The sequence below is a fragment of the Epinephelus lanceolatus genome, chromosome 3 (assembly GCF_041903045.1).
Source record: "Epinephelus lanceolatus isolate andai-2023 chromosome 3, ASM4190304v1, whole genome shotgun sequence".
NCBI classification, from domain to species: domain Eukaryota; kingdom Metazoa; phylum Chordata; class Actinopteri; order Perciformes; family Serranidae; genus Epinephelus; species Epinephelus lanceolatus.
In genome coordinates, this window is record NC_135736.1 from 9404979 (window position 1) to 9420381 (window position 15403).

General features: G+C 41.8%; 1 protein-coding gene across 2 annotated transcripts; it reads left to right on the forward strand.

Annotated features, from left to right (window-relative positions):
• Positions 1–1860: 1860 nt before the first annotated feature.
• On the forward strand, positions 1861–15099 carry crmp1 (collapsin response mediator protein 1). 2 transcript variants are annotated; one of them, XM_033624552.2, is made up of 14 exons: positions 1861–2339; positions 4173–4261; positions 4450–4634; positions 4754–4918; positions 5498–5559; positions 5657–5737; positions 6610–6678; positions 7729–7849; positions 7979–8135; positions 9821–9962; positions 10057–10227; positions 12165–12344; positions 13465–13630; positions 13788–15099. In XM_033624552.2, exons 1-14 carry the CDS (start codon positions 1989–1991, stop codon positions 13877–13879), a joined length of 2031 nt encoding a protein of 676 aa, XP_033480443.1. In that variant the 5' UTR covers positions 1861–1988; the 3' UTR covers positions 13880–15099. The 2 variants fall into 2 exon arrangements, with proteins under 2 accessions (XP_033480443.1, XP_033480444.1); XM_033624553.2 differs by lacking the exon at positions 1861–2339 and adding an exon at positions 2853–3169.
• Positions 15100–15403: the final 304 nt, after the last annotated feature.

Here is a 15403-nt window from a genome sequence, read left to right on the forward strand (position 1 = left end):
AAAATAAATCAAATTCAAAAAAGACTTGATAAATACCATTAAATGTATGTAAATATGCCATTAAGTGTACCAAAATAATATTTGAAATAATATTAAAAATAAATGTAAACATGTATTAATTGATAAAATGTAACATAATAAATAAATTAATTAGCTTCTCTATTTATTTACCTTTAAATTACCTCCCGTACTTATTAGGGGAAGGAATCACCAGAGGATTTTTAAAAAAAACATTTTTTAATTTATATTTAATTTTATATACTTTATTAATCCCCCTGAGGGGAAATTCAATTTTTTTCACTCTTTTGTCATTAACACACAGGTCCGAAAGAGGATCCATGATACTATACTATCATGATACAGTATTGTTGTGATTTTAAATATGTTGCGATATGCTGAGTATTGGGACAATACATATTGCAATACATTGTAATTAATGACCTTTTTTTCAGCTGTAAATTATGTCCCCGAAGGAAAACTATGTCAGCACCTGTTTTATCTAATAAGATAAAGTTTTCAGTCTGTTCATCTGACTTCAGCCAGTTTTTAGCAGCAAAATGTATCTAGTGGACTGAAAAAGCAATAAATTAAGCTACATTATTCTAGTAGGCTAAAGTTTAATTTGTATTTGTCATATTAATAATTTATAAATGATAATTAGCAAAAAATGATGTAATGATACAATATCGGCACACAAAAATATCGCAATACTATGCTGTATCGATCCCCCCGCCCCCCACTGCTACACCATGTACCTTTCTATTATAAATTTCCTTGTATTTATTTATTTTTATTAAATTTCAAATTTAGCTATATATGTTTTTACTTATGTTTTAATTCTTTAATTGATCAATTTTTAAAACGTATTTCTGTATTTATTTATTTCTGTAGCTTATGCAATTCACACACACACACACACACACACACACATATGTATATATTGACAGGAAAAAAACATTTATCAATTAATTAATGCATGCCTACATTTTTTGTAAGATTTTTTTTTTTTTTTTTTTTTTAGTTGACTTATTTATTTCTGTATTTATCTATCTATTTATGGTAGATTCTGGCCACTTCCATCTTCCATGATAGGCCTGTTTCCAGATATGTGGTATACATGTATTGTATGTATGTATGTATGTATGTATGTATGTGTAATGCTTTCCAATAGGCTGTGTGTGCTGTGTTGTGCTGCTGCTGCTGCTGTGCTTCATGGTTTGGTGCGTTGTTCCTCTGGGAGCTGTCCACCTGCGTGAGCACTGAAAAGACAGCTCCCAGCTTCTCTCTCCTTCACTCTCCCTCTCTTTCGCCTTTTCCCAGAATCCCCATGGGCCACAAGAAGGACAGTCTGTTGCTGTCTGGAACAAGACTGTCTGCTCACATCAACAAACATCCCATGAGTACATTCAGGTCACTGGTTTCGGCCCAGATGAGATACCTGCTGCAGCCTGAAGTCTCATACCTGCAGGTTGCACACATTCAAGGCTTTCTTGCAAGTTGCAATAGACCAGCACCCCCTGTATGTGGTCAGCTCTGAAAGCACATAGACCATTTAACAATCTGTTTTTCCCTCCCTCCAGATGTGGGTTAAAGGATGACACATGCTGGTTTAATCCTCTGATGGTGTGACCTGCTCACGCACAGCCCCCCACATTAAAGGATGGGTGGTAGGGAGACTTGCTTTCCTTTTATTTATCTGTATGTATGTCTGTGTATGTGCACGTGTGGTTATTAGGCGTTTGCATACTGAAACTAGTTCATTGACACTCCACCACCCTCTAAACTGGAGCACTGCATCATTTCACTTGCATGTGTGCGTGTATGCGTTCATAGGTAGCCCGGAGAGAGCCGCTTTTCACAGTTCACAGCATCAGAGCGCGCTCGAGGGGCGGGGCCGTCAGTGACCCGGTTAGACGTAAGACAACCGAGGCTTCTATCTCCATCGTTTCAGATTTTGGGGGGAGTCTCCGTCTGCTGTGGAAGCCACAATGTCTGACTGCAGAAGGCAGTGGAACCGGGAGGATGAGCTACCGGTGTACCTGGCGGGGCCGATCACCACCGGGCCGAACCAGCGGAAAAGCTACGGGATGTTCAGCTCCGTGGAGGGGGCGTTTGAAAGCAAGACCATAGACTTCGATAACTACGCAGTGGGAAGGAAAGGGAGCCGCACCCCGAGAAGCGGGAGCCGGGAGAGGGTCTTGGACGATGGGGTCACCATCGGCAAGGCGTCCAGCGAGGTCCGGGAGGGGTCACTGACCAACTCACCCGGGGACACAGACGATGTGTGCCCCGGTGTTGAGATTAGATTTTCCTCGGGGAAGGAAAGCCCAAATGGGGAGGTAGGACTCAGGATTTTGCCTCTTGGCTTTTTTTCCCTCTGGTTGTCTTGTATAGATAGATTTCCCTAAAATATGATTGATAAATTAAACAGAAACAAACACGCTTGTAGACTGGCAGAGAACTACTGGCCTAATTAGAGGAAGAACAAAGACTATTGGTTAATGACTGAAAGCATAAATTTGAATAATTAAGTCTTAATATGTGTTGTGTTAGCCCAGAGCTGACATCCCCTCAGGAGTTGTTCTTCTGATACAAGTCTGCATAAATGATGAAGTTTTGTGCTGCATTGCAGTTTGGCCATTTTGGTTTCCGACTACGTAGCTCGTAAAAAATCTCCAAAAAGATGCAAACGCACGCTGACACAGTGAAGCTCCTCTCAGTGTGTGGTGCTGAACCGGACAGCTCCAGACAGCGTCTCTCTCTGTATTGTTTTCCTGCTCTCACGTGAGCTGTTTATGTGCGTGTAGAGGGGGGTGTGATGTAGCCTACACCGTCTTTCTCGGTGCCGTGAACGCCACCGGGCAGGCGCTCGCTTTCCGCACGCGCACGCACAGGATCGTCAGGTCTTGTCACGGCGCGCGCTCCACGCATCCCGACGCAGCCGTAGCCTTCGGCGGCGGATTCATCGCTGTCCCTGTCTCTCTCTCTCACACACATACACGGAAACAATAACCAACACATATCGGGGGAGACAAAGGGGCGCAGAGCGCAGCGCAGGGCGCCGGAGTCATCGCAACCCGCTTCTGAGTTGACTGCCCGGGGGCAGAGCGACAGAGAGAGCATGTCTGGGACCGGTTACCAGGGGAAGAACAGCATCCCCCATCTGACGGTAAGAGACCCGGCCTGGTCAGCGGCGTTGGCTGGAGAGGCTCTCCGCTTGTATGCAAATCCCTGCTGCCAGTGCCGGCAGTGAAGGGATTAAATTCTTAGTGAGGCGGCAAAGGGCAGAAGGCCCTCCTACAGTTTCTCCTGTGTGAAACAGCAAACCCAAGATGGAGAGGTGACAATTCTCAGTGTCTGTGTGTCAAATCGAGCGCCTGTTACCACTCAGAGCTGGACAGTGTTGTGTAATCTCGCCGCCTGTCAGAGGGATTAACTCGGTTGACGTGACGGTGTCATCAGGACTCGCACAGGAAACAATGGCTTGCATACAACAACACAAAAGTGTGAGGCTGGATTTGTGCAAAGATTCATCCCTTTTCAGCTATATTAAAGCATGCACTCTGCAGAAAGCCTCTGTCATTTTTTAGAGTAATATCAAATCCCAAATGAATCCAAAGGCCACTCACAATTTATATAACTAAGCATTACATGTCATATTGTAACAGCAAAGAACACATACTGTTTTCACATTCCTCCTTTTGTTATCATCCTTGTTGGTTAAAGATGCTGAGAATTAAACAGGGCTGTCAGCTGCCTTCATCTCAAACCATGGGTGATCATTGGTTACCATGGAGATATAACATCTTCCTAAAGCTGTTGCTAGGCACTCTGCATGGTGGTAGAGGGTGTGGACACATAGTAGTCTGAGGAAAAGATGTGCTTTTTTAACACTGCTTTTAGATATCTATCTGATTGTACTTATAATATCATCCTACCTGCAATGAATGCAAATGAAAGAGGAAGCATACAGTACTAATATTAGCTTTTGTGAGACCCCACCCATGCACAGCGTGTCTCTCCGCTCTCATCCACTGCACCGTCATAATATTACTCTAAGGTCAAGGATTACATAACGGATTGCGCAACAGATCAAAATGGCAGGATTGAATTCAGCCCCCCTTGTACCTCTCCCTCCCCCCTCTCTCTTTCTCTGTACTCCTCCCCTGCAGAGTGAAAGGCTGTTGATCAAAGGAGGGCGGGTGGTCAATGATGACCAGTCTCTCTATGCAGATGTCTACATTGAGGATGGGCTCATCAAGTGCGTATATAAAGTGTTAAAAGAAACCTAAAAATGTAGATTTGCAAAAAAAATGCAGTTGATAATGATTTCACTTCACTTATTCCCCCTCATATTCCACAACCTGTTTTCATCCACGCCCAATTATTTTCCTGCACTACACTTTATCCCATCCCATCCCTTCTCTACATGCATCTGATCCTTGGCAGGCAGGTGGGGGAGAATCTGGTTGTACCTGGGGGTGTCAAGGTGATTGAGGCTAATGGCCGCATGGTGATACCAGGAGGGATCGATGTCAACACCTGTCTAATGAAGCGTTACCTGGGCACACAGCCTGCTGATGATTTCCTGCAGGGCACCAAGGCTGCGCTTGCTGGCGGCACCACCATGATCAGTGAGTGTGGATGCCGAGATGCACGCATGCAGTCACAGTAACCACATCTTCATTCAAATGTTGAAGAATATTAATTGCATTCTTTCCATCTTAACCTTTGACCCCCTCGCACCTCCCAGTTGACCACGTGACCCCCGAGCCTGGAGAGAGTCTGCTGGAGACGTTCGAGCACTGGCAGGAGGCTGCAGATAAGAAGGCGTGTTGCGATTACTCCCTGCACGTAGACATCCCCCAGTGGGATGAGAGTGTTAAAGATGACTTGGAGCTGCTGGTGCAAGAGAAAGGTGTGTCACTTTTTAGTTGCTCCATAACATTTCAGCACTATGGTCTTTGCTGTAATTCTCTTTTCAGTTCCATGTTCATCCTCCTTTTGGACCCATTTCACAAAAACAATAGGGACAGATTTAGAAACAATTTGGCCCAGTGTTGAATCCTCTTATAGCGAAGGCACGGCGAAAATCTATTGTTCTCTACAGCGCTGTCATGGTGGTAGTGTTTGAATTCTACTTGTAATCTGTTTTAAGTAAAAAATCACTTTACTTCTGGGGCAGGCTACAAAATAATTCAGTAACTGAGCCAAGGCAGCTGCTTGTGTGACCAGCTCCTTTCCAAGATAAATTTGAGAGTTGTAATTCTTGGCTCAGATGCGAGACAAAAACAAGCTCTGGATGCTTTGTACGTCAGGCGAGGTGGTGGATCATTTTCTGTATTTTGCAGCTCGAAGTTTGCCTTTTATCTCCTCTTTATTTATTGCATTTCATGATACAATATTTTGGCTACACTCAAATTGTCTTTGTAATCCTTGCTGCTGAGTTTTCCTTTTATTAGCTTCTTGTTATGAATACATTTTCCACTGTTGTCAGGTATCAACTCCTTCCAAGTGTACATGGCTTATAAGGACATGTACCAGATGTCGGACTCTCAGGTGTGTTTCATAATCACTACTACTGCACTAATTTCTCATGTAAATCTGTGAATTTCTTTCACTATTAATCTCTTTTTTGGACTCATCCCTCCCTCAGCTCTATGAGGCATTCTCCTTCCTGAAGCAGCTGGGTGCTGTGGTGTTAGTTCATGCTGAAAATGGAGACCTGATTGCTCAGGTAAGTTCAACATGACCTCCTCTATTTTTGTCTTTAAGTGCCCACCAATACCTCTTGTAATATCATCATCACCTTTTAGTGTTTTAGCCTCTAGACAGAGCAGTTTACTATGGTGAAATAGTGAACTATATATAATGTCTAGAATAAATCATGCCCAGTGTTCTACTTTTATAGTCTTTCAACCTCCACTGCAGTTGAGAGATATTCTACTTACATAACTCCAGCTCTCACACAGAGAGAAAGGATTAATGCTGCCGAAACCGCTGAGCATGACAGGTTTTTTCATAGACCACCCTGGCTGGTGATCATTATTTTACTAATGACGATGATGTAACGGTGATTAAGATGGCGAGAGCGAAGGTGCTGATAATGCTGACAGCGGTGATGAAAAGTGGTAGTCGCGGTCACGGAGATGAAGGTCCTGATTAAGGGGACAATTAAGGCGGAAACCATGATGTATGTGAAGATGAATGAGGGTAATGAATGATAATGGGACTGCTGATGAATAATAATGACATACTTGTTGCTGTAACTGTAATGGAAATAGAGAGATGGGGGATGAAAAACCTTTAGTGGTTTTCATCTCAATTTTGCCGTTCTCCAGACAGCGCTGTCAGAGGCACAACAAGTGCAGCCAGCAAAAGCTCCCCACAGTGCGTTGGCATTCTAGGATTACAATGCACACTTTAGTTTCTTTGATAGTATGACAGACCATGAGATTTTCATTTTACAGCCATGAGATAGCAGCGAAGGCACTGCAGAATATGCAAAGTGGGTAAAACATGATTTGACAGGTACTATATGTATTGCTGACAGTTATTATAGTGGGCATGAAGATAATTATAATTAAATTAAGTTCATTTGTGTTTCAGGAACAGAGAAAAATCCTGGGAATGGGAATCACCGGACCAGAAGGCCATCCTCTGAGTCGGCCTGAAGAGGTGATATCATTTTTGTATACTCCATTAACGTATCCTCATACAATGATCATATAATATTCTATGAATTAGGACCCCATGAATTGGCACCCCTACCAGTTAGGTTTGGTTTCGGAGAAGAATTGTGGTTGGGCATCATCACATTTTGTACTTAATGTAAAGTTATGCACTTAATATGACGTGACATGGATTAGGTTTAGAAAAATAAAGTTACTTAGGTTAGGTTTAGGAAAAGAATCATGGTTGTGCATAGTGACATTACATACTTAACATGAAGTTACATCCTTAATGTAAAGTTATGTGGGTTAGATTTAGGGTTAAGTTACATCGTCTGGTTTAGGAAAGTAAAGTTTAGTATGTAACTTGACACACACAACCATGATTTTTTTCCTAAACCTGAGCTACATAACTTTGTAGTTGTTGAGTATGTAAGTAAGTACGTAACTTAACATTAAGTAAGTAAATGACGCCCCCAACCATGATTCTTTTCCTAAACCTAACCTACGTAAATTCACTTTCCTAAACCTAACCCATGTAATTTTACAATAAGTATGTAACTTTACGCTAAGTATGTAAATGACAACCCACAACCACGATTCTTTTCCTAAACCTAACCTATGTAAATTTACTTTCCTAATTCTAACCTACATAACTTTACTTTCCTAAACCTAACCCCTTTATGTTATGTAGATAGCATTACGTTAAGTATGTATGTACGTACTTTAGAATAACTCAAACTTCACTTAGTTTTACACTGGTCTTCTGGGGGAAAGTCCTGTGTCTGTTTGACCCATCCACCTCAACCTGCATCCTTATGCAGAGTTTTGCTCTTTAAACTACTTCCATCTTTACTCCAGCTTTACATCATTTACTCCCATCTCATGTAATCACAGTCATCATGATTACGTGGGTTATATTTGAATTGTGGTGCATAACTTTTTGTAGGTATATGTATAAACAGTGCATGAGAACAGCCTGAACCCATCCATCCATCCATCCATCCATCCATCCATCCGTAGGTTTTAATGTTTTCTTTACTCCCTCTCCATGCAGCTGGAGGCTGAGGCAGTGTTCCGTGCCATCACTCTTGGTAACCGTGTAAACTGCCCCGTCTACATCACCAAGGTGATGAGCAAGAGTGCAGCTGACACCATCGCCCAGGCCCGTAGGAAAGGTCAGCCTCTCTTTCTTCTCACTCAAAACATTTCAGCCATTTCATGTATCTGATTCTATTTTAATGACTCTTTCTGAACATCTACTTTTCACATCCTGACCTGCGCTGCCTCACTATCCTCCCATCCAGGTTCTGTAGTTTTTGGGGAGCCGATCACAGCTAGCCTGGTCACTGACGGTTCCCACTACTGGAGCAAGAACTGGGCCAAAGCAGCTGCTTATGTGACCTCTCCACCCTTGAGTCCTGACCCCACAACCCCAGACCACCTCAACACACTGCTGTCTTGGTACGTCTTAAACCTTTTCACCAATGGATGCACATGATGCAATCTAAGTAAATGCACCAAAATCTCCTTTTAATCCAAAGCCCCTGTGTTTTTCGGTATGTGACGATCATGCTCTGAGAAGCCTGACTAAATATGTAGCCTTCAGTATATTTCACGAACACTGGGACTTGTAAAAACTTTTTTAATTAATGAGGGCAGCGAGAGCAGACCAAGTGTTTAATTTAGTTATAACCTCTGCAGAAAGTGAAATGCAAATCAGCTTTATGACACCAAAGGTGACATCTACAAGGATCTAACTCTCACTCTTTGTCCTTAGATATTAGTTTGGTATTCACGCCACAAACAACTGCTTATGTAATGCACAATGTCAGAACAGTTTCAGTGAAAAAGAAAAACAGATGGAGAGAGGGAGAAGGTGTGTGTATGAGGAGAAGAGGGACAGACAGAAAGTGGAGGGAGAGACTTAATAATGGATAAAGCACTGCACTGCATCATTTGCAAGTCACTGTAACTGCATTTAATACTTCATACTATTATACTTTATACATACATTTATACATGTATAATGTATAAAGTATACCAGTGTATGTATACTATTATGCAAAACAAATATATTTTATTTCAGTTTTAACTCATGAGTGTCACAAAGAGGGATGAAGTGCCCCAGACCAAACCCACCTCACTTCTCACTTTACACACTCATACACAACAGCACATCCTGATACACTTTTGACTGTCCCCGATTCCATAAATAGCACAGGAACTAGAATCCTTCATCATCTGTTGCCTTGGCTACCAACAGCCTGCCTCCTCATCCTCCTCCTCATCATCATCATCATCATCACTCCTCCTCTCTCCACCCTTCCTCTGCAACTCCAGCTTCTCTAGGCGGGTCCGTGCTGTCACACCGGTGGCGTGATACTGCTGGTGTCTTTGAGCGTCTGCTGAAGCGACAGGGTGTATTTTTAGGTTCTTTTTTTTTTCCCGAACAAAAGAACAACACTTTTCCTCTCATGTCTGCCATGCTCGTTATTTCCATAATAAGTACTCTCATGGCACTGGGGCCGATGATCCCAAAGCTCACTATCATGAAGTAATCACTATAATTAACGAACGACTAAAAGGCCTCAGATGAGAAATTATCCTAATCATAGCTCTACAAATCCAGCCTCTTGTATATTAACAGGTAAAGGGAGTATATATGTTGATAGCTTTCTGATGATGCAGTCTCTCTTGTGTGTGTGATGTGGTCTAGTTAAGGCTGTAGGGACTGGTACTGCAGCTGCATTGCATCATCCGGACTAGTTCAGCTGGCTGTTTTTTTTTTTTTTGCCCCAGGCCACAACATGACTTGTTCTTTAACTCCGATGCTCAATGAGGACACCTGATGGTTGAAAGTAGAAATATCCATATTTATGTTCATCACAATTGCTTGAATGTGAATATTGTCTTGAACCATAGACAATATTCAAAGGCTAGGCTATGCACTTTTGATCTTTTTCCGTCCTGCTGTAATTATTTACACTGACCTCATTCCAATCACCCCATTAAATTAAAAAAGCTGCCTTCAATAGGTCGAGGCATTTCAAAATCCTGCGGTAAAAAAATATAACAATGTACAGGTTAATTACTGCAGTGTGAAGTCTGTGTTGATAATTATATATCATTTTGTTGCCTTGATCCAGTGGGGACCTCCAGGTGGTGGGCAGCGCCCACTGTGCGTACAGTACTTCCCAGAAAGCAATCGGTAAAGATGACTTCACCCTGATCCCAGAGGGAACCAACGGAGTGGAGGAGAGAATGGGTTTTGTCTGGGACAAGGCCGTGGTGAGCGATGAGGACATATTTATATGTATTTGTGTCTTTTGTAAAACTCTGACAGTGAGTTTTGACTCTAAACGCCCTCTTCTCTGTCTCTCAGGCCATGGGGAAAATGGATGAAAACCAGTTTGTGGCAGTAACATCTACCAACGCTGCTAAAATCTTCAACCTGTACCCACGCAAAGGACGGATAGCGGTGGGTTCTGACGCTGACATCGTCATCTGGGACCCTGACAGCATCAAAACCATCACTGCCAAACTCCAGCAGTCTGTGAGTAAAAATAATATAGGAGAAAAGAGATAGGAAATATGGTAAAAGAAAAAAGGCAGGATGGATAAATTGTTGAATTGAATTCAAGGGATAACAGGGTAATGAAACTGATGTTCTGTAATCCTCAAATGCTGCTTTGGTTGAGGGAGCAGAAGCACATAAAGGAGAGGAGGCAGGAGAGAAAGGTTCATCTGGGAGATGGCTGTGTGTGAAATAGGATTAAAACCAAAAGCAGAAACACAGGAGGTGAAGTAGGAACCTGAAATGTACTTTGAAGTCGGAATATATTATTCAGTCAAGCCTGGCATTACTGTGAGTGATATCATGGCATATTGCACAGGTGTGGTATCAGAGTAACACAATACATGCATTACGTTAGATACAAGGATACACAGCCTGTTTAAAGAAAGCTGAAATCCCATTTGACAAGTGCATAAAGGGTTTATTTTTAAATGGTCACTTTGATCGTTTTTGAAGAGGCATCTGGCCATGCAAATGGTTTTTGGAACTTTTTCTTTTTGGACAATGACATTGAAGTTTCCTCAATAGAAAATAGTTACAGTAAAAGGGTTTCATAATGAGTTCTGAGTTTTATTGTGTTTTGTAAACCTTCGTTTAGAAGAGCCATATTCTGTTAAACACCCTTGTATTGGTTTGGCATCAGAAATCTCCATGACCAATATTTCAAACCTGAGACAAATAAAACAAAAGTTCTATGCATGGCCAGATTCACTAAGAGTTAAGTATGGAAATATGTTCTTTTTTTCTTTATGCAATTTAAGTGATCCCAGCATTTAAATTTTTTTTTTTTTTTGAAAGATATGTTTGAGGGCTTTTTTTGCCTTCAATAGATAGGACAGCATTAGCATGAAAGGGGGACAGAAAGAGAGGGGATGACATACAGTAAAGGGCCATGGGTCGGAATCGAACCCTTGACCATTGCGGCAAAGGCAAAGGCTTTGTACAGGGGGTGCCTGCTCTACCAGGTGAACTACTGGGTGCCCCCCAGAATTTGAATTTCAAGAGAAAACAACACATTTAAAGGAACAGTTCATCCCCAAATCAGAAATACATATTTTTCCTCTTACCTGCAGTGCCATTTATCAGTCTAGATTGTTTTGGTGTGAGTTGCTGAGTGTTGAACATATCAGCTGAAGAGATGTCTGTCTTCTCTCCAATATAATGGAACTAGATGGCACTCAGCTTGTGGTGCTTAAAGAGCCAAAAAATACATTTGAAAAACTTAAGTAACCAGGTCATGATTTCTGGAAACAGACATTGCTGTTGAGTTTTTTAAATGTATTTTTTGGCACTTTGAACACCACAAGCTGAGTGACATCTAGTTTCATTATGTTGGAGAGAAGGCATCTCTATGGCTGATATCTCCAACACTTGGCAACTCACTACAAAAAAATCTAGATTGATAAACAACGCTGCAGGTAAGAGGATAGATATGTATCTTTGATCTTGGACTTTTGAACTCAGCAGCATGGCCTCAGAGGTGAAAATTGGCCTCGAGCAATGTGACACAATACAGTGACGACATTAGACAGTGAATAATGTATTTGGTCTGCTGCGGTGCTCTATAAAGCCCTAATCCAGACTGGTGCCAGCTTTCGGTTATAATCCCCCTTCACCCCTCACCCATTCTTTGCTCCCATCTCTTTACCCATCCCCCTGTATTCACACTGTCGCTCCTCCTATATGCCCCAGGCCTCTCACTTATTCATCCCCCATCTTCTCAAATGCTGCATTTTACTGCATGTATTAAACCCTCTGACACAATGCTTGCTGAAATAGCACAGTGGGCCGCGACTGTGCAGTATATCTGTTCTGATTGGTGGAGGGGGGGAATGAAAGAGCTCTCCCTCGTTTATCGGCTTAATTCCCTTTTCACACATTTCTTTGTCTTGTATGTTTTATCACTCTCCATGCAGGCTGCAGAGTACAACATCTTTGAGGGTCTGGAGTGCCGCGGGGGTCCAGCGCTGGTGTTGAGTCAAGGTCGGGTAGTTTATGAGGAAGGCAAGCTGCAGGCCCAGCAGGGCACCGGTCGATTTATTCCCCGCAAGCACTTCCCAGACTTTGCTTACCAGCGTATCAAGTTCAGGAACCAGGTATTTTAAAGACATTTCTACAGTAGGGGTAAAATGTGAAATTTAAAATTCCAGCTGGGCAGTTAACACCCAGTTATCGTTTTTCATAACTGTCATCAAAAAACTTAAAACAATACATATTAAATACACTGATTTATAATTGTTTGATTTGGTTTTGTGTGCATTCAGCAACTTAATACATCCTAAACAAACAAAAACAAACAAAACAATTGTAAGTCATCTTCTCTAAAAATAATGCACCAACATTGGCTCATATAGGACTCACACCTCAGTCCCCTGTGTGAAAGTACTGTGCTTGACCCACTCACCCACCACATTGTACTCTCTACATGGACTGTTTTGCTCTTTATATCACGCCACATGTCCTTCTGGCAGTACATTTGTAATCTTTCCATGTAAATTTACCACTTTAATCTCAGAGAATACCCAAAATTGGCTCATACTTGCCCTAACCCTGACCTTTTTGCCCCAACCCTGACCGCTGCTGACCTTGATGCATCAATGTGATGAGTACTAGCCGATCAGAACCCGCAGTTGGATCCAGGGCTACATAATATGCAAAAAAAAAGTCATGTTGCTATTATTTTGACGGATTTTGCGATTTGAGTCACACTTTGGGCGAGAATGGTAATTTTTACATTTCATTTTTCAGTGTATAAAGTATAATAATGATAATGTGATTTTTGCCGGGGTCTGTACCAAACAAGAAAATCCCTTATGTCGGGAATATAAGTTGTACGCTGGGGTGTCTGTGCAACACTACAATTCTTTATCTATAATGATATGTTTTGACACGTTTACCATTTTTAAAAGATTGCAGCTTCTGGGATTTGAATATTGCACTTGGCGATATTGAGATTTTGATAATATTTTGATAAATTGTGCAGCCCTAGCAGAATCCTTAATAATGTGTCTTAGGGATGGGTGTAAATATTCGAATAGCAGCAGTGTGCAAGAAGACAAAGACACTCCAAAAGATACCCAGAAAAAGGTGAAATATATAAACAATTGCTAACTTTTTTTCAGGTAGCAGTAGGTAGTGGGTTTCAGGCCATTTTGTTTTTGAAGAATTACTAATAGGTTTGTTTTATGTTCGTGTCTCTGTGTGTTTTCTATCCAGGTGACGTGCAAGCAGGGCGTTACTCGGGGGCTGTATGATGGCCCTGTGTATGATGTCGTTCCTACCCCCAAATATATTACTCCTTCTCCATCAGCCAAAACTTCACCCACCTCTCACCAACCACCACCGATACGCAATCTTCACCAGTCCAACTTCAGCCTATCAGGTAACAGAAATAATATATTCAATCCAGCGATGCTTTTAATGTGTTAAATGGAGGAAACTGTAAATGTCAAGTATGATGTCAAGATGTTCTGTATTAAATAGATTTATAATATTCAAGTAAATAAATCTAATGTTTCAATTTTGTCTTCATTTCCCAGGGGCACAGATTGATGACAACATCCCTCGTCGATCTGGTCACCGCATTGTAGCACCCCCCGGTGGTCGCTCCAACATCACCAGCCTTGGTTGAACACTTGACTGTGCACAAAGTGTGGTTGTTGTGGGGTTTCACCTCTTGAGTGTGTGTGTGTATGACTGAGAGTGTGAGCACAACTGGCATGAATGAGTACCTTTGTATTTTTTCGGTACAAAGGTGACACGCTCTTTTTAGACCTTTATGATTTTTATCCGTTCGCCTTGAGTCATAGAGAAGAAGCACATTAATACTTCCAATTAAAAGAAGAGTGTGATATACAATCAACCAGGTCGTTCAAAAAGACAAAAAAACTCTACAGGCTCACGACTGAGGCGCTCACACACACACAGATCCAGTGTGGGACCCCCTTCAAGCACCCAAATATGACCCTGGTGTTATGTCATAATGTTGTTACCTCCTTTCCCATGAGCATGACTTCCTCCTTCTTTTTCCTTACATCCCACGTCTTACTGTGTGGGTCTGCTCAGACACGGTGCTCCCAGCTGAAGAGAGAACAGATTTCTCCCTCCTGCATCTGTTTTTCAACATCTCAGCAATATTTGTTTCAATGTGGCTAAAGTGGATCAGTTATACATATTGCATGGACACGTCTTTAGATGTTGCACTAATTGTGGTTTATTGTTGCCGTGGAGGAACACTTCAAATTGTACTCAAGGCACATTTGTATTCAGCAGCACAGACATATTCTTATCCTGGTAAATGTATGCTTTGGACACATAATGACATTCACTGTGGATAGAGCCAGCTGTTATTAGGTTCAAAACACATTCAGTCATGTTAACATTACTGTGAATTTCAATAAAAGCAATGCAGTGTCCTCTCCACCATCAGATCCTACATGCAAACGTGTCAATACTCTCCTATAAAGTGTGAACAGTAGATGAGCAGTTGGAACAAATACAAAAATGGCTGTGCACTGAAAAATGAATTCCTAGATTGCTGTACCTACATAGAGTTTCACTGTAAAGACTTGATGATGTGTGTGATAGTTTTCTGCCAATCACTCATGCCAGAAATAGATCTTTCTTGTAATGACATGCTCGACTCACTGCTGTAAAAGGGCTTCAGCTCCCACCCCTGCTCTTTAAAACTTCACCGAGAATCTTTTTAAGCTGTTTTTCATTTTATTTGATTGATTCTGGATGTTTTCTTGGTACATTTAGTGTTTCTATGCCGCTCTGTTTTGTTGCTGTTGTCTGGTGTCTCCAATGGAACCACTAATGATCAATAAAGACTTGACTGTTGTCAGAAAATGATGGTAAGACAAACATTCATGAGAGTTTAATGCCAACTGTGTCCTTTCCCATGCCATGTCTTTGTCTTTGTTTGCTGAATTTCTCTGGCACAAATCATTTGCACCAATTAATCCTGTCAAGTTAAATTTGCAAGTGCTTCAGCTAGGACAATATGGGTTCACACGGCCCCTGAGACACACACACACACACACACACACACACACACACACACATACACACACCATGCAAAAGGGAACTTGTACACACCAGGTGGGGTGGAGTGTGAGGGATAAAATACCAAGTGCCACATTTATTTGGCATT